Raw genomic sequence first — 25,274 nt, forward strand, 5'->3', positions numbered from 1 at the left:
CGTAATTATAGTGTATGTGGTATGTACAATGTAGTACAATATGTACAATGCTTCACGGTACAATCACTTCTCCAGGAAACAGTGTCCAATCTATCACGTCTATTTCTATGCTCGGCTGTCTTCCGATGCGCGCGCATCATGCACGTTCCTTTCTATACGCGTGGCTAAGAGATTGCCCGTGTGTTCACAAAGAAGGATTCCATCCGGGAGAAAATGCCCTCTAAAAGCATCGTTAAAGTTGTCAAAGCCATGGAAGAAGAGATTGACACCGCCGCGAACATTAAGGCGTCAAAGGTGAGTAGAACGTGCCTCGGACTGACTTTTAAATCCAAATAGCTCGCGAAGTGCATCGTGCTTACGACTGCTTCCATACTTGACATGTGGCATCATGATATGCTACATCGAATTGTGGATTAGCAGCTTGACAAAATGTGACACCATTGTCGAAATTCGCTTTATCTAAGTTAACTGTCTGACGAAATGTTATGACCATTGCGTATAACAACAACATACAGTCAAAAACCGCTGATTTTGGATTGTACGTTAGCGTTATAGCCTAGCAGTGTGATCACGTTGAAAGGCCATGTGAGGGAGCTCGGCTCTTTAACCATGTGGACACCGGAAGTTGGGTGCGGTAAGCAACAAACACAAGCACGAGAAGATCTATGTTTAAAATAAATAAATAAATCTTTTCATCACAACTTTGTGAAGTTGTTAGCAGTTACCTTTTAAAACAAAATAGATAGGACACCATGTATTTGTATTTATTATTCCTATATTGACAATGCACAAAGAAAAATTGTTTATTCGGATGTACTTATCACGTAACCACCGTTTTGTATGTAAAATAAATAACTACTGATTTGCAATTTATAGGCAGCCACACAAAACCCTTTTATTTTTATTTATTTTTTTGTAACGGTGGATTCTATTATATATGATATAAAATAACCCAATGTGTTTTTGCTTTGAAGTCAAACCTTAAGTGTCTCTGTTAAAAAAAAACAAAAAACTGCAACAACTCATGTTTTCTTTCCTAAACATGAAGGTCAAATCTAAGGATGGCAAGAAACTAAAGAAGAAGAAGATGATGCAGGAGGAAGAAGATGAGCCGGACCGTGAATGTCCTGTACCAAAAAAGAAAAAGAAAAAAAACAAGCTGGCAGAGGACCAAGTCAATGGCCAGATGGAGGAAGCCACAGACCTGAACGGTAACACTGATATTTCTGAGCCACCGAAGAAGAAGAAGAAAAAGAGCACAGAAGCAGTCAAGGAGGAGGTTAGCACTGGTGTAGTCTTTTATTTATTTTATTTATTTATTTATTTATTTTTTTACAGTGCTACGAGTACTAACTCAGCTACAGTGTAATCATGTTTGAATCAATTCCCCTCTTTTAGGTGAAAAAGAAGCCAACAAAGGCAATTGTTAAAGCTGAAATTAATGGACATTCCATGCCAGACACACCAACTCCAACTCCCAGTCAGACACCATCTCAGTCAGACGACTCAACCAGTGAGAGTGAAAAAGAAACTGTAAGACTGCTAAATTATGTAAACAATTGTGCGTGTCATAATGTTATAGTGTCACAGCTTTTGGGTTCTCCTAAATATGTAATATAAATTTCACATTTACCGTCACATGTATATGTATTTTTTTCTTTATTTTTTGAAAACTTTCATGTTTGATTCACTGTTACCAATTGCTTAGGAGGAAACACCGGAGCAGAAAGAAGGAGCCTTTTCCAACTTCAGAATCTCTCAAGGCACCATTCAAAAACTCAAAGGTACTGATCACGTTTCCGTCACAGTCACACACACCGCACTATACTGCTTCAATTGCTAATTTGAGTTGTTGCACAACTGAATGTCGCCAGTATTTGAACTAGAATTTAGTTGTTTAAGAAAGGACTCAAAAGTCCGGCAAGAAAATATGGAACAATCCTGTACCTTGATTAGTGCCAGCAACAATTGATACCACTAGATGGCGGTACTCTATTTGTTAATGTGGTTGATTCTGTGTTTTTCTTAATAACTTCTTAAACAGTATTTATTTTATATTCCTGTAGAAACATTTACCGTCATAGTATTAATAATATAGCAAATGGAAGAGATCTATCTTTTAGTAAAAATGATTTTTAATATAAATATATATAATGACACAATACTGCTTATGTGTCTGTTATGGTCACTTTATCTCTTTATGATCTCTGCCTTCTCATATTTGTCTCGGCGCTCACGCTGTCGCTTCTCTCGCTCTTTCAGCTCGAGGAGTCTCCTACCTGTTTGACATTCAGGTCCAGACGTTTGATCACGTATACGATGGGCATGACGTACTTGCCCAAGCCCGCACGGGAACAGGAAAAACTTTCTCCTTTGCCATCCCACTGGTGGAGAAGCTCCAGTTGGATGGATTGGAACGGCCAAGAGGCCGTCCCCCTAAGGTGTGCGCTGTCGTTCAACCCATAATATTGTTGTTGCCGTGTCCTCATCACACCAGAGCCAGTTCCAAGATTATTAATTTTTTTTCATTTCTCCTATCTTCAGGTGTTAGTGTTGGCTCCCACTAGAGAGTTGGCTATCCAGGTCGCTAGGGACTTTAAAGATATCGGCAGGAAAGTGAGCATCTTCTGTTTCTATGGAGGCAGCTCGTACAACCCACAGAGTAAGTTATCTGTAAACAAGCTTGCATTCACTATAAAGTAAGAACACTTTCCTAAAATGGTGACAAAAGTAGTATCGGTACTTTAGCTTGCAAGTGTCTCAACATCTCAAGTACTACTGCTATTTATTTTAAGTTATCCACAGTTAGTGTCGAAATGACATTGTCACAAAATTTTAAATGCCCAACTTTTGTTTGCTGACTTAATAACAATATCTTTTTTTTTTTTTTTTAAAACCCCTAACAGTTGAGGCAATCCGAAATGGGATCGATATTTTGGTCGGAACTCCTGGTCGTATCAAAGACCTCATCCAGAATCATAAACTTGACCTTACCAAACTGAAGCATGTAGTTCTGGATGAAGTGGACCAAATGCTGGACATGGGATTTGCTGAGCAAGTGGAAGAAATTCTGGCCGCATCCTATAATAAGAAAGGTATTCATTTTTTATTGTTTGATTTTCATGTATAGTGTTGAAATAAAAGTGACTAAGCCGCATTAAAAAATTCTCAACTGCAGGTTAAAACTGATCAATATTCAGAAAATTGTGTTTTCTGAGAAGATTACTTGCTTAGAATTGAGTTATTTATGTTTAGCACTGTGAATGTTTGTAGCATTTGAGGACAGCGTAATCAAATTTGGCTACCTCGTGCAATATATTAGTGGTAATTGGACAGCATTGTCATGTTATATCTTATGAATACAATATGGTTGGTCTACCTGCACTTATTTATAACTAAAGATGATCCGTTAAACTTTAAAGGCTGTTCTGAAAGTAACTTTTAAACATTGAAGTTTAAAAAACAAGTTTACCACAGAAAACTGAAATGTAAAAACAAATGCTATTGTTTAATGATGAAGGTAAAATGCAATGGTGAGTGTTTTTAGAGCTTGCAGTTTGCCAAACAATATTGACTTGAAAACAGTGCCTACTTGTGTGTGCGTTTCACACCAGATGGCGGCGCCAACCCCCAGACTCTTCTGTTTTCGGCCACCTGCCCCCCATGGGTCTACGATGTAGCCAAGAAATACATGAAGCCCGATTGCAAGCGTGTTGACCTGATTGGAAAGAAAACTCAGAAAACTGCAACAACTGTGGAAGTAAGTGTGGTTGTGAGCAACTTGAAACGGTTAAAGGTGGACGTTAAAAAATGTTATGGCGGAGGTTTGGCATCAATTGTGGACTCAATAACAACACAACGTCAGCGATAAAAGCTAAATCCAAGCAGACGTCTGCTATGGTAACTCATTTGGTCATGGAAACGAGTCCAGGCAACCCCTTTTTTTTTTTTTTTTTTTCTTTCGTCGTCGTCGTCGTTAGTTTTCCCCAAAATGTAGTTATTTGCCCATCCCTTCTCAGAGCAACAGTAACAGCATACACATGTCCTCCACTATAGCATCTGGCCATAGCGTGCCACTGGTCTCAGCGTGCTGCGGTTTTAGGAGATGTGATTCAGGTGTACAGCGGCAGCCACGGCCGAACTATCGTCTTCTGTGAGACCAAGAAGGAGGCCCATGAACTTTCCATGAATACATCCATCAAACAGGTAAATATGATGCAACACATTTTCTTTCTTCTTTGGGGAGTTAAGCTGGTGGCTGCGGGCACCACGTTGTTGGACCCTGGTCTAGAATATATTCCCTGTGGTAAACCTAAGCAGAGTCATTCATAGTTTTGAGAACTGTGCACCTCACAGTCAAGTCTAATTTGAGGGAAATTTTGTTTTTGTAAAAACGGTCAGAAGTTGCCATGTATGAATCTTTTTCCATAGAGTGTGCACAGGACAGCATTAAAAAACAAACCAAAAGGTTGGACCCGGTGTTTCACGGTGTTTATTGATGTGGTATGTGTATACTATCTCTCCAGAGTACCCAGTCCCTCCATGGCGACATTCCCCAGAAACAGAGGGAAGTGACACTGAAAGGCTTCAGGAATGGATCCTTTGAGGTTTTGGTGGCAACCAACGTGGCAGCCCGTGGGTTAGATATCCCTGAAGTTGACCTCGTGATTCAGTGTTCTCCACCCAAAGTGAGACATGCGTTTCACGTTTACCTTTAGGAGCCACTGTCCCATACACATTTCATTGAAAGTGTTTTCATCACCTCATCTACGTTTGTTAGGATGTGGAATCGTACATTCATCGCTCAGGGAGAACTGGCAGAGCTGGAAGGACGGGAATATGCATCTGTTTCTATCAGAGGAGAGAGGAGGACCAGCTACGCTATGTGGAAAACAAAGCTGTACGTGTTCTCTGTTAAACCAAAAGTATCAAAAACGGCTTTTAGAAAAGTTGTGGTAAAAGTACGAGTGAATGTATTTGGTTTTGATGCAGGGCATTTCGTTCAGACGAGTTGGCGTTCCCACCGCCAATGACATCATCAAGTCATCGAGCAAGGATGCCGTCAGGTATAATAGGAGTGAGCTTTAACATTTATGGAGGCAAAAAAACAAGTCACTGTGTTCTGTGTCAAATCTGTTAGACCACAACACTGCATCATTTGGAATTGTCTGATTTGAATCGGTTTTTGTTTTTCATCCAGGTTCCTGGACTCGGTTCCAGTGGTAGCCGTCGAATACTTCAGAGTGTCCGCCGAGAAGCTGATAGAGGAGAGAGGCGCGGTGGACGCGCTGGCTGCTGCCTTGGCACACATTTCCGGAGCGACGAGTTTGGAGCAGCGCTCGCTGCTCACGTCCGATGTCGTAAGTTAAAATGGACAAACTGCATATGCATTTGCTCAATTTGCACTGCAGGCCTTGAATAATGCGCACGTAATTTGTTTTTATGGTAACTAAATTGTGCATTTCAATCATCACTTGTTGTTCACAATATATGACTTTGCCGTTTGTTTTTACCAGGGCTTCACCACCATGCAGTTAGTATGCTCTCAGGAGATGTTTAATATGGGTCTTGCCTGGAAAAGCATCAAGGAACAGCTGGGAGAGAATGTTGAAAACCACATCCATCGGATGACCTTCATCAAAGGAAAAATGGTCCGTTTCTTAAGTGCTTTGTCAACAATACTTTATAGCTACAAAACTTGATTTTGCCAAAAAAACAAACACAATTCTAAACAATTTGTTTTCCAATAGGGCGTCTGTTTTGATGTTCCAGTTGGCAAAGTCAAGGAGTTTCAGGTAAGAACATATATTCCTCTGTTTAACATCATGTAGGATGATATGAAGCTATTACTACTGTATTCGAACAAAGAAAAATGTGTAATGAAGTTGCCAAGGATCCATTTTACATACGATTGTTCAGGATAACAGGAAAAATAAAATAATGCTGTTGAGTGCTTGCTAATTTTCCTGAGAAATATGAGCTTATATGGCAAATGTAAATACAGGCCAGCCACACAAAGTCCAGCAGCTGAAAGCATTTACTCAGAAGGTACCGAAGTTAACGGAAAGCCAATGTGTCTTTCCACGACTGTATGCAATATTTACAACTGCGTTGTTTTTTTTTTTTTGGTGGAGTTCAAAGAGGCCAATATTTCGTCTCTTCCTGTCTGCTTTAATTTCGTTGGAAGCGCTTCTCGCCATCACACTAGCTTCGTTGTTAAATTCATCGTCAATTTCTCCAAGGACAACCTAGAAAATTATAGCTTCTTGATGAGTTAATGAGTCACATATTACCTCAATTCATAATGACGAATAATCACTACTTAGACTTTGCTCACCAGTGAGCATGTTTAACTTTTTTCTTTTTTGTAAAGATGCGTGTTGTCAACCGTCCTTTTTTTTTTTTTTTTCTTCATCTTTGAATTCTTTGAATTGTGATTATAAATATGAGTTACGAGTGCTAGCTTTGGTGGCAGCTTACCTCCCAATAAACAGCACTTGGGCAGATGGTGAAAAAATATTGAGGGAAAAAGTGCTTACTTCAAGCTATGAATTGCCACTCACGATTAAATGTTAAGACTAAACATAAGAATTATTATTTTTTTTATATATTTTCTTTTAAATGGGTTGCATTTCACTAAAACCCCAAAAGTTTTCAGTTTAAGAGTTCACTGGCCTAATGCAAACAGAGCCTACAACAGGCATATTCTTTATTTGTATTATACTGCCCCTTGGTGGCCAAGGCATGCACACCAGCAGGAGAGCTATGGTCAAGTGATACTTACTGTAATTATTACTCTGTTGTCATAAAGTACGATGCCTTTGGGTGCCTTTTTTCTTTGGTTTTGGTTTTGCATTGGAAACGGATTGATAACATTTAAGGGAAGAATGAATTAAACTTATAATTTAATACACCGGCTATATTTTGTTTGTTGGTTTAGTCATTGCATTCCTATTAACACCTTTCATCACGGCTCTTGCTCGTTCGCTAGGAGGGCTTCAAAGATGGTCGCCGTTGGCAGCTGACAGTGGCCACCGAGCTCCCCGAACTGGAGCAGAAGCCGCATAATGACCGCGGCGAGAGGGGCGGAGATAGAGGAGGAAGATTCCGAGGTGGACGGGGCCGGAGTTTTGGAGGAGGCGGTGGGCGCGGTCGTAATGGCTTCCGTAGAAGTGGAGGGAACGGCAGAAGCAGCGGCGGTAATGACAGGAACAGAGGCGGACAAAAACGCAGATTCAGCCTAGCGTTTTGATCATGGAACTGCCAACCTTTTGGACTTGTGGACTCTCTTGTCTCGCCTTTGGGCAGGGAGTGTTTTCTATATTGGCTGTCAGTTAGGAGCCACGTTTAGCAGGTTAAACTCCCCTTTATGATACAGCGGTGTCAGGTGTTCATAAAATATATTTAAAACTTATATTAAACAACAAAACAAGGTTCTTGTGAAAATAAATGGTGAAACCTGTTTGCCTAATGGTTATCTCCTTAGGATCACATATTGGACCAATAGCAGTCATTTGTAAGAACGGACTCCAACTCATCAACTGACACGCTGAGCGTTCATTTCACAAATCAGTATATTACTGAAATCTGAAGTGAACGTTTGAGAAGGAAGTGAGTTTGTCACTGAGTGTTGCGTAACTTGTTTTTCCTTACTTTGCATTTGGGGATAAGTGGCGGCGAGGGGGTCTCATGTGGGAGGTCGATTATTTGTGCCCCACCCACCCTTTGAGAGACGTGTTCATGGTTGTCAACCTTTATAGTGGTGGAGTCTCCTGTGCTGCCTTAACTCAGCTGAAACATTCTCCCCGAAATATCGGATGATTGCTTTGCAATTGCCTCATTTTACTGCCCAAGTTTTGACTGCTACTCTTCTTTCAGTGAATTGTGTTCATTAAAAAGGTCAACCAATATTTTGTATCTTCATTGTATTAAACATAACATTCTGTACAATATACACACATACACAAGACGCCACGGTAATCACTCAAATAACGGGTAGGACTGAAGTTTGACAAGCTACAACACTTGGGGGGGAATGACCTTTGCACATGGAAGATGCTGAAGCATTCGGGCACGTCACTCTTATCTCTAGGTTGAAAGACAAAAATGAAGCCTGTGAAGAAAAGACTACCTGAAGGAGGCGATCTTATGCCGGCAATAAATATCTCACAGCAACGTAGACGTGCCGTGTTGTGCAGTGACCAAAGTCTTGGTCTCAGCTGTCGTGTCAACTCATCCAGCAGGGTAGTGACCCGAAACACAGACGTGAGCACGCAAGAACAGCCAAGAATAAAATTTTGCTGTAGAAGTGGTGCCATGATATATTCAAGTGCCAAAGACTAACTTTGACCCTAGAAAATAGTTTAGATCTCTTCCCCCCCCCAATACCCCAAAAGAAAAAAACATTTTGAATGGAAATGTAGGTGTTAAACTGCATTATTTTCTAATCTTTTATTACAGTACACTGAAAATAATTTCATCAAACCTGATTGTTTTTTTTAATTTTTAGACATTCATTTATTCAAAGAGGATATTAGATACACAGTAAAAAAAAGTCATAAATATTTCTCCCACTTAAGTGCAAACGTTGCAGTTTAAATCAGTTTATCTGCTTGTATTCTTGTTTGTAACGCATTACCTTACCAAGACACACAGAAAAGGCAAACATTTAAGTACAATATTATAGACTGAAACAAATATACAGATGAAGTTTTACTGATTACACCATTTACAATAGTTTATAGCTCATATGCGACTCAGGGAAAACTGATAAAAGATTAAACTCTTAGAATGCTTCATGCAACGTTAGACTTTGTCTACCGATAACAGTATGATGAGTAAAGCAAAGAGAAGGACAGCAATGAGGAACAAATGCCACCACATAAAAGTCGTTATCAGCTACAAGTCATCGCTCGTGATGCTAAGTCCACTGGTGTTCTGGTTCTCGAGAACCAAGCTGTCGTCGTCGTCGTCCTGGAGAACAAATGCATATTTATTACAAGCAGAATACTAATGTGAATGAGGAAAAAAAATATATACGTGTGGTAAACAAAAATAGCAAGTTTTTTTGGAATTTTGTTTATACTTCTCAATCACCAGAGAGGACTTGTGTGCTTAATATTTTACTATTTGATAAGGATCCATGACTTTTGAGTGGATGTTAGTAGTGTGTTAATGTGGTTACTTACATCGTCTTTCAGTTTGTAGTCCTTCTCTGTGCTGCGGTATGACACCACATGGATCAAAGTGTAGACCCTGCAATCGAATGAAACCCAAGTAGATCAGTGCTTGCATGACGCCGAATGGAAGGGCCTCTTTTAAAGACGTCAATACTGTAATACAAACTTAACAAGGTGTCGTGTGTACCTGTGATACAACATGGCGAGGAACTGGATGAGGAGAAGGACCGCAAAAGACAACAGGAACATCAAGCTGAGAGGCTCCACCTGTCAATATAAAAACAGCATAGGAGATAAATTGTTCAGAGTGGCAAAATAAAACCCTTGTTTGACATTAAAATCTATATATTTGTAAATTATTATTTCAGCCCTGATCTGTGAAACAATGAACGTGTCAAAGTGTGTCCTCAGTAGAATTATTTTTCCCCTCACTGGATTAATTCATATTTTCATATCTATATCAGATTTTTTTTTTTTTTTTTTTTTTGAAGGAACAAAATGAAATTTTTAGAATTGAACCAATATATCTGCTGGTGTAACCATACAGGGCACATCATCGGTCAAATAATGTCCGTGCACCAACCTTCATGTTCTCTCCAGTTGGTGTTCCGTTTGGATGCAATTTGGGGATCTTGATGCTTATGACGTCGTTTCCAATGGCTTGCAGGAAGAAGGTGGCGACCACCCACAGCACATTGACGATAAAATAGAGGAATACTGCCTGCGGGGTGTTGAGGAACAATCGTTAACATGAGCATTTTGTGGTAATATGTCTTGAATATTTGGTCAAGCTTTTGGCATCATTTTCTCATTAACTCGAAGGAAAAAGTCAGGAATAATTTGAAATAATCAAATCAGTTTAGAAAGTGAAGTGTTCTTCTACAATTTAGCGCTTACATGATGTTTTTGCTTGTAACACAAGACAAAAAAAATGGTGACACTCGTATCTCAAAAAACACATGCATTGAAGTACCACCTACAATTAGATATCAAATGCAAACATTCAACAATGTGAAGGGACTGACCTTGTTGCGCAGTGACTTTAGCTCTCTGGTGACTTCCTCCAGATGTGCTTTAGTGTCTGCAATGGGCTTCAAGTAGCGGTCGATCAACTTGTCCCAGAAGTCATTCTCATCCTACACGCACACACGTTTGTTTACCTGGCTCATCAGCCATTTAAGTTTTTTTTTTTTTCTTTTTTTTTTTTTTTGTCAACGCCTTCTTCTCTCAGTCCTAATAATGGCTGATTCAGTATCTTACCTCTTCTAGTTTCTGCACCTGAGGGGCAGTCAGAGTTTTCTCGATGGCTCTCTTGACCTTTTTCTCTAACCTTTCCATGCGGCTCATCTTGAGGGTGCGCCGAGCCTATGCACAAACAGGCACACACACAGAATCAGTCCACTGCATTATATTTGCATAATTAAAGGGATACTTGACTCACTGAGCCATTTCCAGCAGCAAAAAGTTAATATTCAGAATTAATTTGGTAACTTCATTAATTAATACCTTTAAAATACTACATTTTTCGCTTGCTGACAACTGAAGATAAAATAACTTAACGATCAATCATGGCTCCTTTTTGTCATAACATCTTGTACTAACTAGACTAAGTGCAATTTCTTGGAGAAATTGTGTGGGAATGCTGAATGCTAATGGATGAATGCTAAGATTTGAATGAATGTGGAATGCTTATGAAGTAAATTGGGAGATAAATTATGAAATTATAATCTCCTGGTTAGTGGACAATGCGTTTTACCAACTGTGCCACCAAGCAGTGTCAGACACCTGGCAATGATGATAAGTTATACGTATGGAAGTGGGCGTGGAAAGTGATACTTAGAAAAAGCTCAATGTCTGTCCCATTAAAAACGAATGGAGGAAAGTTGATATTAAACATTAAATTGTGCAAATACTCTAGGCTAAGTGAAGTGGAATTAGACGATATATACCCCGGCAGGCGTCAATTTTGAAGCAAGTTGAAATTTGAAAAGTGTAAATTGGAAGTATTATGTGGGAGTTGTTACGCGGCAAAAAAGTGTGGAGAATAAAAATCACAATAACAACGCATTCCCACAATAAACTAATGTGAGAAGAAAGTAAAGTGACTTCAAGGAATCGTTTCTAAATAAATTATATACAATTGAAGAGAGTTGCTGAAAAGATCCCTAAAAAAAACACATCAGAAATGTGGAGCTATAGCGTCAAGCTGTTTTTCACGGTTTAACTTTTTCTAATTGTTTTGCCTGTGGCTAAAACGGGAACCAATGACGTACTTGGGTCCATGAAGCCCCTCCTCCGTTATTTAAGAACTGATCACACTTGTTCATGTCACTTATCTGAACTTGTTCACATAAATGGTCATCCGGCACAATTGTGACTTTAGTTATTTCACTCCATTTCTACCACTGCAGTGTGCTGTTAGCTAGCTAGCTAGCTAGCTAGCAGTTTGCTGACGAAACCCAGAAATCAGGTGAGCCATGATTGGTTGTTATCTACTTCCTCAGCACAGGTGATGTCATATTCAGTCGACAGCAAGTGAAAATTTTTTTTTGTTTATGTTTATAAAGTTATTAATTGTACAAGAAAAATAATAGTTATCAAATTCATTCTAGACAAAATATTAACTTTTTACTGTTGAAAATGGCTCAATGAGTCAAGTACCCCTTTAAGAGCCAGGTAAATAAAAACAGATGTTATGTGAAGATTTTCGACACTTTCTGAACATGAATTTTGTTGGTCACCCTGTCATAAATACCTGCTCCGTCAATTCCTGTTGTAGTTCCTCCAGTTGGCTTACTGACAGAACATCTTCAGGTCCCACACCATATAGTTGCCCGTTAACAGTGTCGGTTAACATTAATGTCAACTCCTCACACACGTCTTCATGATTTTTTTTGCGGAGGGAGTACCTGGTTTCAAGGAAGAGGAAGAACTTTTCTGTTTAGATTATCGCAACGTAAGATGAAGAATTTCTGTTTTCTCCTCCTCCACTTATTCCATACCGTATTTGTTCTTTTAGGTTCCTTTTTAAGTTGGCAGAGGTCAACTTCTTTAAAAACTCTTCTTTGACTGGATTCACCCATTCTATGAAGATACGTGCACACAGATGCGTTTTTTTTTATTTTTGGAAGCTCGTCATGCAACCATTTGGTTGTCTCAAGTGTAGGGCGACTCACCACTAGCAGCAAGGTCATTGTCCTTCTCGTCGTCGTCATCGTCATCTTCAGATTCACACTCACTTGTTGATATGCTCTCTTTTTCCAAGCTATCATCACTACACACACAGGCACATGTACATTGGTGACTCTTTGCGACATACTTTTAACACATTTGTTATTTTTTTATACTTATATTATTGTAATAATTACGTGTTTCTAAACAGGTCGTCAAATGGTTTGAACTCCCTCATCTCTTCTTCAGGCAGAGGTTTTAGTCCTTGCTGTGGCGTTTTGCCGACGTCAAGTGCAGCTTGTGGCTCCACGTTTGAAGCGGCGTGTTGATTTGTTTCCTGGCCTGTGATTGGAAGGGGAGCGGCTTGCTGTCCATTCTGTCCTTTGATTTTCTGAACGATCAGGTTCTCCGTTTCCTGCGTTATCTGTCGATGCAAAACCAGAGGTGCTTATGAATTCACCCATCCAAATCACACGTTCGACGGGCGCACGGCATGTCGCGTATGGAGGTTCATATCACCTGCAACTTCATGTCCCAGCAGCAGAGTTTACAGTTTCGATCACAGAGCACGTTATGGTTCTTCTTTATCTCTGCTCCTCCCCTGACAGATTCAACAGATAGATAAAAGATGAAACACTTCAATACAAAGAGCTATGGTATGATCATGTTGACTGCCAATAGCGGATACTGTCAGTACACCAAACAGAAAATGGGGTAACTTAATTAAATAGATATATTTTTCAATAATAATATATTTTTTAAAATACGGATCGCATTAAAGGGGAAGTTAACCAACTTTTCCTCACAATTTTATGTTCGATGTGGCCCCACTAGTCTAAACATGGTACAGATAGTCCTCAACTTATGAACACAGGAACACAATAAGTTTTCGTTTACAAGTCTAAATGTTTGTAACGAATGACATACATTTATTTTAAAATTAAATTGTATTAAATGAGAGAGAGAGAGAGAGAGAGAGAGAGAGAGAGAGAGAGATCCATCCATCCATCCATCCATCCATCCATCCATCCATCCATCCATCCATTTTAGCATCTGAGGGCGCTGCCATTTTGTCATTTCCAATCAACTGAAAACGTCATCACAATTGCTCAAGGGCTCAAGTAACGAACATTCAGCTTCGGAAAACAGGTGAGCTGTGATTGGTCCGTTACCTGAGCAACTGTTGGGTCATTTTCAGTCGACACCAAATAACAAAATGGCTGCCGCCTGAGATGGATAAAAATGGCTGCATTTTTCTGCTTTTAACTCATATTCTACAAACACAACATTAATAACAATGTCCTGTTTAGACTAATGGGGCCCACACAGAACTCATTGTAAAGAATTTTGGGGGGTTTCTTTCCTTTTAAGTAATGAATCTGTTAATGTTGATGATCTGTGCATTACTTATTGGATTCTCTTGTGCCCCAGGACACAATGTGCATGTTAACCAGTGAGTAGATGGTAAGTAGAAGGTAGCCACTCGGAATACAGATGAAGTACATCAGGCCATAGATGATCATTCCTGTAAGAGAAAAAAAATGTAATCACAATGCACAACAGCACATCGTCTAACATGAATTCTGATGATGATGATATCATCTTGACATACCAAACTCCTCGGGGTGGAGGATAGCAGTCACCAAGTACATGATTGTCATAGACACCAGGAACACGCCAGTTGGGGTCAGGAACGTACCCTGAATCACCATATCACCTGAGGGCACAATGGAGGCTCAAAAAAACATGTCATAGACAAAGATCCACATACAATATGTGCTCACCGATTATAGAAAACAAGGAAGCCGTCATGAGGAACGCATACAGGACGCTCATAATGGCCGCGATTGTTATCTGGTTGTTTGGTTTGGCAATGAAACAAATGATGATGTAGAACACCGGCGGAATGCTTGCAATGATGATGGAGAGTGTACCAGCGATTTTAAAGACAAACTGGAAAGCACCTGCAAGGAAAGAACATAACAGAATGCGTGCATAAAAACTGTACTGTAGGTTAAAAAAAACAAAAACATTGACGGACTACCTGCCACCATAAGAGTCACAGAGGCTGGTCCAAGAATAGAGGAGCCAACAGTGAACATCTGGTACAAAATATAAAGGCTGGATATGGAGGAGTTTCTTTTCACCGTCTCTGCACCACTGTAATCATCCGTAGAAAGAGTTCTTGTTCTTTGATTGCATTGAATAAGATCATTCTGCTAACTACAGCTTACAACTGCGCTTACTGACCTGTGCAGAAGGTCCAACGTGTTAGCCAGTGTGGACGGTCCCCACCGTCTCCTCTGGTTATAAAACTCTTTAAACTCTTGCGGTGAGTTGGTGTAGGCGTCAGATGCAGCGTTGTATTCCACACGCCAACCTTGCTGCAGCAGCAAAGTACACAACCAACGATCCTCCCCTGGAAAATTTCAACAGACAAAAAATAACAAATGCAAGAATGTTGCAAAAAAAGATGACATAAAGGAAATGGTGATGGCAGAATCTTGACCTTGGTCATATTGTACATATTCCGCAGCCCTTGTGGCAGTCGTGGTGTATCTCTTCAGCACGTTGTCATCCATTAAAGCCGACGCGCGAAACAGACTGAAACATCCTGGACTGCACAGGACACACCCAAACACGTGCTCTGCTGTCTTCTGTAGCCAGTGACCCACTGCATACTCGAACTTCTGGTACCACACCATGGGACCTGAAGGTTGCAGAGACAGAATTTTGATTCCAACACCTGGACCTCGTTATTGTCATAACATCTTGTTGTGTTAATAGACCCTTCCAGCTGACGTCACTGCTTAGCTCGCGCAGCACCTCCCGGAGGGTAAACATCCCATAAGAAATGAATGTAGAGAGCTTGATTTTTGGTGAGCGTTTTCGTTAAAAGGTGGGAAATATGTCAAGTGTCACAAAAAAAAACAACGTCCCAAGTAGGACACTACATTACCGCGACTCATTGAAATCAGTCGTTTGGAGCTGTTAACTCCAAAAAAAATGGAGTTTGTTGGAGGGCAAAGTGGAACTGGAAGCTTAAGGTATGTTGTTTTCGGTTGAAACAGTACGAGCACTACTTTCATGGTGTACATTGTCATTCGTGAAATCGTTTGTGTCCGGATATACTCGTCTTGCTCTAGATCGAAGTGTTGAAGCTGTCTTAGCTTGCTAGCTGCTAACAAACAGACCACACGTAGGACTATACAACACATTCCTCAACAGAAATCAAGCCCGAGTTAAAGTGTTAATTGTGATAAATTACTTGAATACTGATGCAAAAAAGTATGAATGATTGTTTCACAAAAGCTAGTTTGGCACAGTCATCACATCTGCCTCGAATTTACAATCGGCGGTTAATGTTATGACCCAGTGTATATGAAAAGGAGAAAAACTACCTGATATAAAATGATCCGGGCATATCCTCGTACTTTTTGTGGGTGCAAAGCAGTTGCGTCATAGTTTCGCGCTAGCCACCGTGATCGTCTTCCACTCCTCACTGTCTTCCGCCCGGTTTAGAATCGCTGCTGGCAGCCAAAAGAGCGATCCAATCTCTCTTTGAGCCATTATCGGTCGGCCGCGCACAAGTTCACCATAGCATTGCTCGCTGATTTATCAACCGTTTGACCTATTTTTAATTTATTATTATTATTTATTTTTTTTAGCTCACTCTGATTATTTTCTAATTCACTCGCATTGATGCCCTGCCCTCCACCACAAGGGGCGCACTTCAACGTGACGTCACACTGGAAGGGTCCATAAACTGTTAGAAACTCTGTCAAGTGACTTCAAAGAATAGTTTCTAAATAAATTAGATATGTCTGAAGATAATTGTTGAAAAGATGCCTGAAAACCACGTAGTACTGAATTGTGGAGCTATCGCACCAAACTGTTTTTCACTATTTAACTTTTTCAGATTTTTGGCTATGGCTACAAACAGGAACCAATGCAACTTGGGTCCAGACCCTCCTTGTTATATAAGAATTGAAGACGTTCATGTGTCACTTATGTGAATGTATTCACATAAATGGTCGGCCAACACAATTAGTTATAGTTACTCAGCCCATTTCTACCACTACTGCACAGCGTGCCGTTAGCTAACTAGCTATGTCTACATCCCAAAAATGTTTCTGCTCTAGATGCCATAAGAGATGCCATAGAGCGGCTTGGTGTTTTTTTTTGTGTGTGTGTTTTGTTTATTCAGATTCCCAAGTGTTATGTATTTTGTATAATTTAACCTGCTGTAATATGTTTGACTTTGAACGCAAAGCATTGTGGAAGCTCGCTAATGTAGCTAGCAGGAAGTATGCACCCATGTAGTGTGATCGAGCTACAAGCTGGCACCTCAACACAGTCCTGTCTGTTGTATTAAAAAGGAGCTCTCGCTTAACGAGACATAGCTTATTACAACATGTACAATGTTTTCTCACCCATTCCAGTAGGATGGATTCGTCCACAGGCTGCCCCTACATTTTCATACATCCTCAGCCTGCCAATCAAAATGTCACAAAATGTTTCAAAAAGAAAGTGCCAACATTCTTTACATAATTTTCCTGTGGTATCATTCATTATGTATGGAAAAGGTTTCTGGATTCCCCAAAGCGGTGATCGAATCCATTTACCCAAAACTGACCTGTCTATGAGCAGAATCACAGCTTTAGGCTGGAAGTCGGTGTCGCCGTCCAGAGCCAGGATATATATATTGTCATCTGTGATGAATCTTCTTTTGTTGTCATTTTCATACTGGGGCATGTAGAATATCTCACCATCCAAAGAGATTAAAGACTCTCTGCATAGGTCTTGGCGCTACAAAAACAAACAATTTAGTTTACATACACTGCATGTCACGTTCGTATCATTTTAGGTGATTATAAAGTCTTACTTTTGTCTGAGGGTTTTTGGAAAGGTATCCCTTCCAGCCAAGTAGATAATACATGTACATAATCTAAAAGACAACAATGTTTGTTACGCAAAGTAATAAAAAAAAAAAAATCTGTTTCATTTTGTTGAACCACATGTCGTGATAGCCCCAAATTCTCGCCGTACCTACCTGCGACCATCTTTTCTTGTTCCTGATGAGACTTTTGTCTTTAAGGTGAATGTAGAGCATGTTTCCCTCTGGCATAACAAATACAAGTCTGCCACCATATGGAGTTTCCACTATGGATACATCATCAGGCTCTTTGTTGGTAAAAACCCTGGAGGAAAAGTCATTGTTTTGATGAGATACACCATTGACTATTTCTTGAGATTTTGTTGATCAATTATGGAGGAAAATGAATTAACAATCATTTAAGTTTTTTTTTTAAACCGTATTTTTAGTCAGGTGTTAGAACACAATCAATTCCACGTAGAAGTAGTTTACGATCAATGCGTACATTGAATGAGAAACGTCACCTGTAAACCTCGATGACAACTTGAGTCAAATCATTAACATACGAGTTAACCAGCCTCCTCCCGGTTTCTTTTTCAGTCATAAATCCGTCATCCACGTAAATGTGACACTCAAAATCAAAGCAGTCCTTGTGGTCCTCTTTTGGATCGCCTCGGTAACGATCCAACCTGAAAAACAAACAAATTGTTTCCACTGTAGATGGATCATTTCACTGCTCTGTCGTCTCATGCGTTGCTGCAATGCAAACCTGAACATGGAGGTCAGAATCTTCAGCATTTCATCGTAGGTCTCATGCCACATGGTGGCACATAGATAGATGACACAGTTCTGGATGTCGTCTTGGCTGTAACAAAGACAGGACTGTTCAGGTCATGTTTGGTGTTCCGTTCGTAATATGAAGGGCCTTCTCACCTTTCGTGAGTTCGAGCTCGAGACACCTTCATCTTGGTGTTGAGTAACAAAGACAAGTCAATGAAAGCGGATTCATAAAGACGCCGAACAAAGAGTTGAGAGGTTCTCTCGATACGCTGGACCTAAGAAGTAGTAAATAAAATAAAATAAATAAAATCGAATGTGCCATTCCTGGTATTTTTGTTTTTTAATTGGGATTTATTTGTTTCTCTTTTTTTCTTAAAACCTTGCATGCAAATAACAAATAGTGAGTATAAAGTGTTATTATATTTCAAGAAATCTAACAAAATAAGTTAAACTAAAATTCGAAAGACATTTTTGTTAAACAAAATAAAAATAAAACAAGTCTTTTACACAAACAAAATTAACTGGAACTACACTTTACATTCATAGAACTAACTATAATTACAGCTAACGTGTCTTTTGTTTTTGTCTTTGTCAAATAATTGAATAGTATATGAGCGTTTGCTGTTTACTTTCTGTTATTTTCGTATTACTCTTTGGCCATACAGAAGAAGAAAGTCATTAGAAGACTTTATTGCACACTATACTCAACAAATATAAAATGAATAAAAACTAAGCTACAAGAAAGAATTGTCAAAAAAATAAAATCTAACAAACCGATCTGAAAACCAAATAAAGCTAGCTGAATTCCAAAATCAAAAGTCAAGACAAAAGTAGGTGCTTACCTTTGTCTTCCATACGTAGTAAGTGCATGTGACCAACCCTGACCACATACATATTCCCTCAAGTGCCAGCATGGAAAATGGCCATTGCAAGTAATAGCTGTCAATCAAACGACCATTGATTATATGGGAGGGAGCAGACGTTTGCATGTTATTCACATATTGCAAAAACTGAAATCTTAAGTAAGATATAATTTCTTAATTCTAACCCAAATTTGCTTATTTTTATCTGACAAGTTATTTGTACTTAAAATAAGATTGTAAGACAAGATCATTCTTTTTTAACTTTAAGATACTTTTTACTTAATTATCGTATTTGAGCAAGCAGTCTTGGCATTGAGCGTTAACAGCCAGTCTTAAGTACTGTGAGGCTTAAAACAAACATTTTCCACATTTTAATGACTAACCAACATCAGAGGCATTCAACTGGGGTTTCATAAATTTCATAAAAAAAAATATTTTCTTATTTCAAGATTTTGCATAATCTAATAATAAGATAAATGGAAAAAATACATATAAAGTTTTCTTATTTTTCAAAATCTTACAAGTACAATTTTCTTGTTCTGTTGGCAGATAATTTTGCTTACTTGGAGTAATATTTTTGTTTATTTTACTATATATTTTTTTCCCCTTAAATTTTGTTCTATCCTTTTTGTATATTATCATCACACATCATAATATTAATGTACCGGTACCTGTTAAGTGATGTCCGGCAGATGCTCCTGGTAATTTCTAGAAAGATCACAGGGGTTGAGTTCTTGTCTTTCAAGAACTCCAAGCTTTCACAAAAATCTGCAATGAAAAAAAAAAAAAACACTTGGTAAGTTTTTGTTAAAAAATAAATAAAATAAAATAAAAATAATGCTGACTTTTCAAATAACTCACCTGTGACTGTGGCTATCCTGTGACTATGCTGTGGTCCACCCAATTGTTCTCCTTGGGTTATAAAAAGTACAAGTCCCAATAGGAGCACTGCAGGTCCTGTGCAACATAAGGGAAAGGCAAAACTCATCCGGATAGCATGAATCTTACAAGCCACAACCCCAAACCAGTGGCACGCTGCTGAGCAGAAGGCCTTGGACAAGGGACAAATAAGGGTTAGTTAGTTAGTTAGTGCCGGTGATGTCCAAATACCAAATGAACAGACTTGTTAGGAAGACCTTGCCTCTCATGAGTCGCTCTGATGTCATAGATTTGAGTCATCGACTTTGACAACAATTATAAAGAGTTAGCTAGCCTGCTTTTGACCTTCACCTACCTGTAAGAAAAACAGCCCAAGTCCTATTTGTAACAATTGCCAATCATCACTGCCTAAATTGAAATTTGGCCAATCGATGGTCTCTTCAATGAGGGCATGGTGGATCAGGTATACAGCTCCTAGGAAAGAAAATCATTTGTAAATTGCTTACAGGGTTGAATTGAAATAACAGTACGTCAACGATGTACTGGATGTTGAACTATCTTTACTCAAATGTTATCTCCATAAGTGATGCTAGAAACAAATTTGGACAAAAAAAAAAAAAAGAATAACGGTGTTGATATCAAGATTATGTTGTTAAGTTTTGTTGGCATATTCTGTGTGGGTGTTGTTCCAGACAGTGAGTGCACTGCAGACAATTACCTATGACAATTATCCTCAGGAGGCTGCTGATGACAAACACAAAGTCCCTAAAACCATCCAGTTCTGACAATGTATCCTACAGGGAGGTACAACAAAACAGCTTCAGTCTGCAGTGCACACTGTATTTTATGTTTACACGGGTTACACAGTTTATCTAGGATCAGAAATGTCGGTATTATTAAATGTCAAGCACACAGGACATTTAAAAACATGAAAAACACTCATTACCTCTTTTACTGCCACACATTATCAAAAAAACAACAACTTTACCCTTGAAAACGTTCTATTTCATCAGATGTCATCAGAATTCGTCATGTTTCATTGTAATTTCATACGCATTGAGCCCATTGAAAAGAGATACAATGCTGCCATCTGCCGGCCATATATAGTGAATGTTTTTGATTCCACAACTCATTGACCAGGCAGCTCGTGCTTCACTTAGACGGGGAACTGCCCATTGATAACAAAACAAAACAAAAAACATAGTTGACATCATTTAACGTTTATGGTGGCATACATCGTGATTTTACTCATCGTTATTAAACGTTTTTTGGCGGTAAAAGAGTTCATCGTGGAATATGTTGCTTTAATTTTCTGCCAATAGTTTTTAGTAGGGGTGTGAATTGCCTAGTACCTGACGATTCGATTCGTATCACGATTCACAGGTCACGATTCGATTCGATACCGATTAATCCCGATACGAATTTATAAGTCGATTGTTGCGATTTTTTTCATTCAAATTTAGAAAATACTAATCAGTAAGCTTGTAGAGTGTAAGATTTATATGAAAATGTATTATTTATTTATCAGAAATTTCAGTCTTATAGAGGTTGTAATCTGTTTCATGTTTGAACAGCATTAAAATAAAATATTAAGGCTTAATGTATATAACATTCTTCCATGCTCAAGGTGTGAATCCTAAAAAAAAAAAAAAAAAAAAAAAAAAAAATCAATTCTGCCGATTATTGAATCGATTCGAGAATCGCGCGATGTAGTATCGCGATATATCGCCGAATCGATTTTTTTTTTTTTTAACACCCCTAGTTTTTAGTGTCACTGAGAAGGGAATGTGCAGTTTCATTTTTCGGCCACATGTGGCAGTAGCGAGTTGAAATTCAATTTTCTGAATGGGGCAGCTTGAACTAATGTGATGAAAAGACTCATGAAAATGAACTTATTATTCCACTCAAATTACAGGTGACATAACAGAAGCAGAATTGACCTGAATGCGATTGGTAGCTTGCATTGGATTTTCCCACCAGCAAAGAGAGATGAGCAATGAAGCCAAAATTCCAATTCCGACATAGAGATAGCAGCCGCCACTCTGGTTATCCACAAATGATGATACGCGGACATAGTAGTCGATTCCTAGCAGGCAATATCCTGTTGGGATACATGAATGAATGTAAGAAACACCACTTTTGGCTTCACTCGCACAGAGCCGACGTGTACCGTATTTTCCGCACTATAAGGCACACCTTCAATGAATGACAAATTTTAAAACTTTTTCCATATATAAGGCGCTACAGTAGAGGCTGGGGTTACGTTATGCATCCATTAGATGGTGCTGCGCTAAAGGGAACGTCAACAAAACAGTCAGATAGGTCAGTCCAACTTTATTAATAGATTACAAACCAGCTTTCTGACAACTCCATTCACTCCCAAAATGAATAAACAGCTGTTTTATTATTTTCTCTCAGGTAAAGTATTAGTATTAGCTAGCGAGCCAAGATGGCGGGATCTTCTGTCGATCGCGTAGAGTCACCGATAGCGTATTGACAGCGAGACCTGTTGCGGCTCAATATTGATCCATATGTAAGGTGCACCCAATTATAAGACGCATGGTCAGCTTTTGAAAAAATTGAAGGCTTTTAGGTGCGCCTTATAGTGCGGAAAATACGGTATTTACAGTCACCTGAGCTTTAGAGAATATCATAGGAAAGTATATTATAATTACCAGCAGATGTTAGAATGAGGGAGCAGATCGGGAATATAATTTTCCAAGATTCTGTCTGTAGTCGAAAGGCGAGCTGAAGAGCCGCCGGCACGATACAGACACCTCCACTGATGAACAGATTTGTCAGAACGTCAAACTGAGGCATAACCACAAGTACCAAGATGGAGGTACCAAGCGACACCAAGCATTCTATACCACAAATCTGCAAAAAGAAAAAGCACACCATTACACTTGGTCATTATTTGTCAGTAAACGTCAGCAAAAGACCGTTCATCGATGCGAAAAAGAGAAAAAAAAAAGCCTCATACAAACGACATGGTCCTCATGTTGGGCTGTACGAAGCTCTTGAAGGCACACCTCCACAGTGATTTTATGAACACCAGGACGTTTGGGCAAACAAGGCAGAACACCAGCATCAGCATGTAGAACTGTTTGTCCCGATCGCTGCGGAACGATTTGGGACTGGACAACGTCGACAGCATCAAAAGAGAGCCCTGATTGGTCAGAATAAAATACATTAAACTTGATATATGTTTATATTTGTATACTATTACACATAAACAGCAGATGCTAACAGATGCTATTTGTTAGCCCATCAATGGCATTTTGCATTGTTAGCATTAGGCTAAACGGTTTGCTTTCTGACAAACTGCTGCTTGTTGTGGATTTCATGCACTTGTAAGCAAAAAGTCCACTGAACAATTTACCTTATGTGTGTGTGTGTGTGTGTGTGGGGGGGGGGGGCTATTTTTATGTATGTATTTGTATGTATGTTGTGTATGTTTATGTTTTAAAATGAATGAATTATTAGTTCACCACTAGATGGCGCAAGGGATCGCCGGGTGTCCCTTCAAACTTGAGTGGCATTTTTGAATCGTACCTTGGCAATGACGGCACTGGTCAGGACCGCTAAACCCACAACAACAGCCACCAGGTACTGGGCCAAATGGAAACACCTTCTCTTCTGTTCCTTCTCAGCTCCTATTGGGTTGAGTTGGAATGGATCCCATCTTTCCCTGAGTCACACGCACGCACACAGGCCATATTCTTATTACAGTATTGATAATACAATCACTGTTACTGGGTGGTTAGTATTGCACCAGCAGTAAAATAAGGCAATTATATCATAGCCAGCGTCCTTGGTAGAGAAATCCATTTGATAAATCACTTATGTAAAAAAATAAAAGCAAAACACAAGAAAGCAAGAGACTTTGCTTGAGTATTTGTTTGTTTGTTGTTTTTTTCAGCCGCTAATTCTAAAATTAGCAAAGTTTTATGTTAAACATAGTTTTTAAAATGAATGTTTACACGTTTGTAGTACTTTAAAGAGAACTGTTTTTTTGTTTCACGTATGCTGTTTCTCTTCTATTTCCTTTTTTTTTTATTTAATTTGATTTTTTTTTAAACATCATGACATGATACATAAACCTTTTTTGATTCTTTGGGGGGAGAATACATTTATTTTCTCCACATTGTTTCCTATAGCCACTGTATTTTATTTTTGGGTAATTATAGCTTTTTTAACTTTTTTTTTCATTTTTTATTTTTTTATTTTATGGCACATGTTGGATTTTTTTCTTGTACTTATTTTCCGGCTTCGCTGTATTTACAGATGAGGACATTTTTATGTCAGGTATCATTTTTTTTGGTCAGACTGATACCAGTACTCAAATCTTGAGTAGTCACTGATACTGATATCAAGTATCGACTGAGTACTTTTGTTACATAAAAATTAACCCCCCCAACCAAGAAAAACAAAAAAACAATGACAGATAATTTTAAAGAAAGAAATATCCCAATATAGCCTTTTTCCTACCATACCTTGAAATAAGGCTAAGGTCCGATACTGATAGTTGGTATCAGCACTCGTCCATTGCTCTAAAAAAATGATCAGATTCGTCCGTCCGTCCATCCATCCATCCATCCATCCATCCATCCATCCATCCATCCATCCATCCATCCATCCATCCATCTTCTTAACCGCTTAGTCCTCACAAGTGTTGCGGGGGGTGCTGGAGCCTATCTCAGCTGGCTTTGGGCAGCAGGCGGGGCACACCCTGGACTGGTTGCCAGCCAATCGCAGTGATCAGATTCGGCACTGGACTATACCACTATAATTATTTCTATGATTTAAAAAGTGGTATTCATAAATTCTATACAAATATAGTATAATATATACTTTCATTTGTATCCTGCACATTTTTGCATTGTTTTATTTAAAATTGTTGCTATTTTTATTTTTATTTTTTTTTTAAATAAAACGTCATGACAAATTCCAAGTTACTGTATTTCTGTCTGGAATTTTATTCAGCGTAACAAAAATCTTTCCAGTCACCACTGGGTCATAAGAATAAAATCTCCAGAGAAAATGAATTTCTTCTGCTTAAAAAATGTCAATGTGACAATTTAAAAAATATATATAATTTAGGAACTGTCTAATTAAGCTTGTAGCTTGGTGCCATCCACAAAAACAAAACAGAACGTGATATCCATACAGGATTCAATATACCAATCTAGACAACCCATCATGAAGTGGCACAAAATTGAAGGGAAATGAAACTCCGTCTCCATTTGAATTCTTACTTGTTTCGCTCCTCAACCATCTTTGTTCTGTTTTTGTTGTCCTCCATCATGCTTGTCTAGTCTTGTCTCTTACGGGGCAGTAAGAAGATCACGTATCCTGTGACAAAACAGAAAGCTGACAAATCTGTCGAAAGCGTGAATTATACGGCACCGTGAATACAAATTTACGTCCAAATTTTACCTTCTTTTGATCTTTCTTCTCCTTCTCTCTGTATTTTTTTTTCCAGTTACGCCTCTGCCAACTATATAACAAAACCAAACTAAGCAA

General features: G+C 38.9%; 3 protein-coding genes across 3 annotated transcripts in view; 2 read left to right on the plus strand and 1 right to left on the minus strand.

The window, feature by feature from the left end:
* Positions 1-128: 128 nt before the first annotated feature.
* ddx21 (DEAD (Asp-Glu-Ala-Asp) box helicase 21) lies at positions 129-7,908 on the plus strand. The gene is made up of 16 exons (XM_077519994.1): positions 129-294; positions 1,049-1,279; positions 1,399-1,533; positions 1,709-1,784; positions 2,263-2,441; positions 2,545-2,662; positions 2,907-3,095; positions 3,615-3,760; positions 4,057-4,206; positions 4,527-4,688; positions 4,781-4,900; positions 4,993-5,066; positions 5,201-5,360; positions 5,517-5,651; positions 5,751-5,795; positions 6,992-7,908. The coding sequence occupies exons 1-16, from the start codon at positions 214-216 to the stop codon at positions 7,250-7,252; spliced, it is 2,262 nt and encodes a 753-aa protein (XP_077376120.1). The 5' UTR covers positions 129-213; the 3' UTR covers positions 7,253-7,908.
* A 666-nt stretch (positions 7,909-8,574) lies between these two features.
* Positions 8,575-25,053, minus strand: chs1 (chitin synthase 1). The gene is made up of 34 exons (XM_077519996.1): positions 25,007-25,053; positions 23,304-23,439; positions 22,732-22,917; positions 22,424-22,625; positions 21,689-21,849; positions 20,467-20,542; positions 20,104-20,222; positions 19,731-19,920; positions 19,541-19,637; positions 18,849-18,945; positions 18,160-18,281; positions 17,996-18,091; positions 17,751-17,915; positions 17,404-17,551; positions 17,236-17,298; positions 16,987-17,159; positions 16,784-16,842; positions 14,860-15,060; positions 14,601-14,769; positions 14,395-14,510; positions 14,135-14,314; positions 13,963-14,067; positions 13,758-13,875; positions 12,870-12,951; positions 12,548-12,774; positions 12,356-12,453; positions 12,182-12,263; positions 11,935-12,088; positions 10,440-10,544; positions 10,205-10,315; positions 9,763-9,900; positions 9,367-9,446; positions 9,189-9,255; positions 8,575-8,973 (listed from the first exon to the last, which is right to left on the minus strand). The coding sequence occupies exons 1-34, from the start codon at positions 25,051-25,053 to the stop codon at positions 8,899-8,901; spliced, it is 4,245 nt and encodes a 1,414-aa protein (XP_077376122.1). The 3' UTR covers positions 8,575-8,898.
* Positions 15,308-25,274, plus strand: part of LOC144017967 (CUB and sushi domain-containing protein 1-like) — a 454,419-nt gene continuing 444,452 nt past the window's right edge. The window contains exon 1 of the mRNA XM_077519995.1: positions 15,308-15,397. The gene's annotated coding sequence lies outside the window, so the exon portion shown is untranslated. The remainder of the gene's footprint in view (positions 15,398-25,274) is intronic.

Source organism: Festucalex cinctus, chromosome 4 (assembly GCF_051991245.1).
Source record: "Festucalex cinctus isolate MCC-2025b chromosome 4, RoL_Fcin_1.0, whole genome shotgun sequence".
In the NCBI taxonomy this organism is placed as follows: domain Eukaryota; kingdom Metazoa; phylum Chordata; class Actinopteri; order Syngnathiformes; family Syngnathidae; genus Festucalex; species Festucalex cinctus.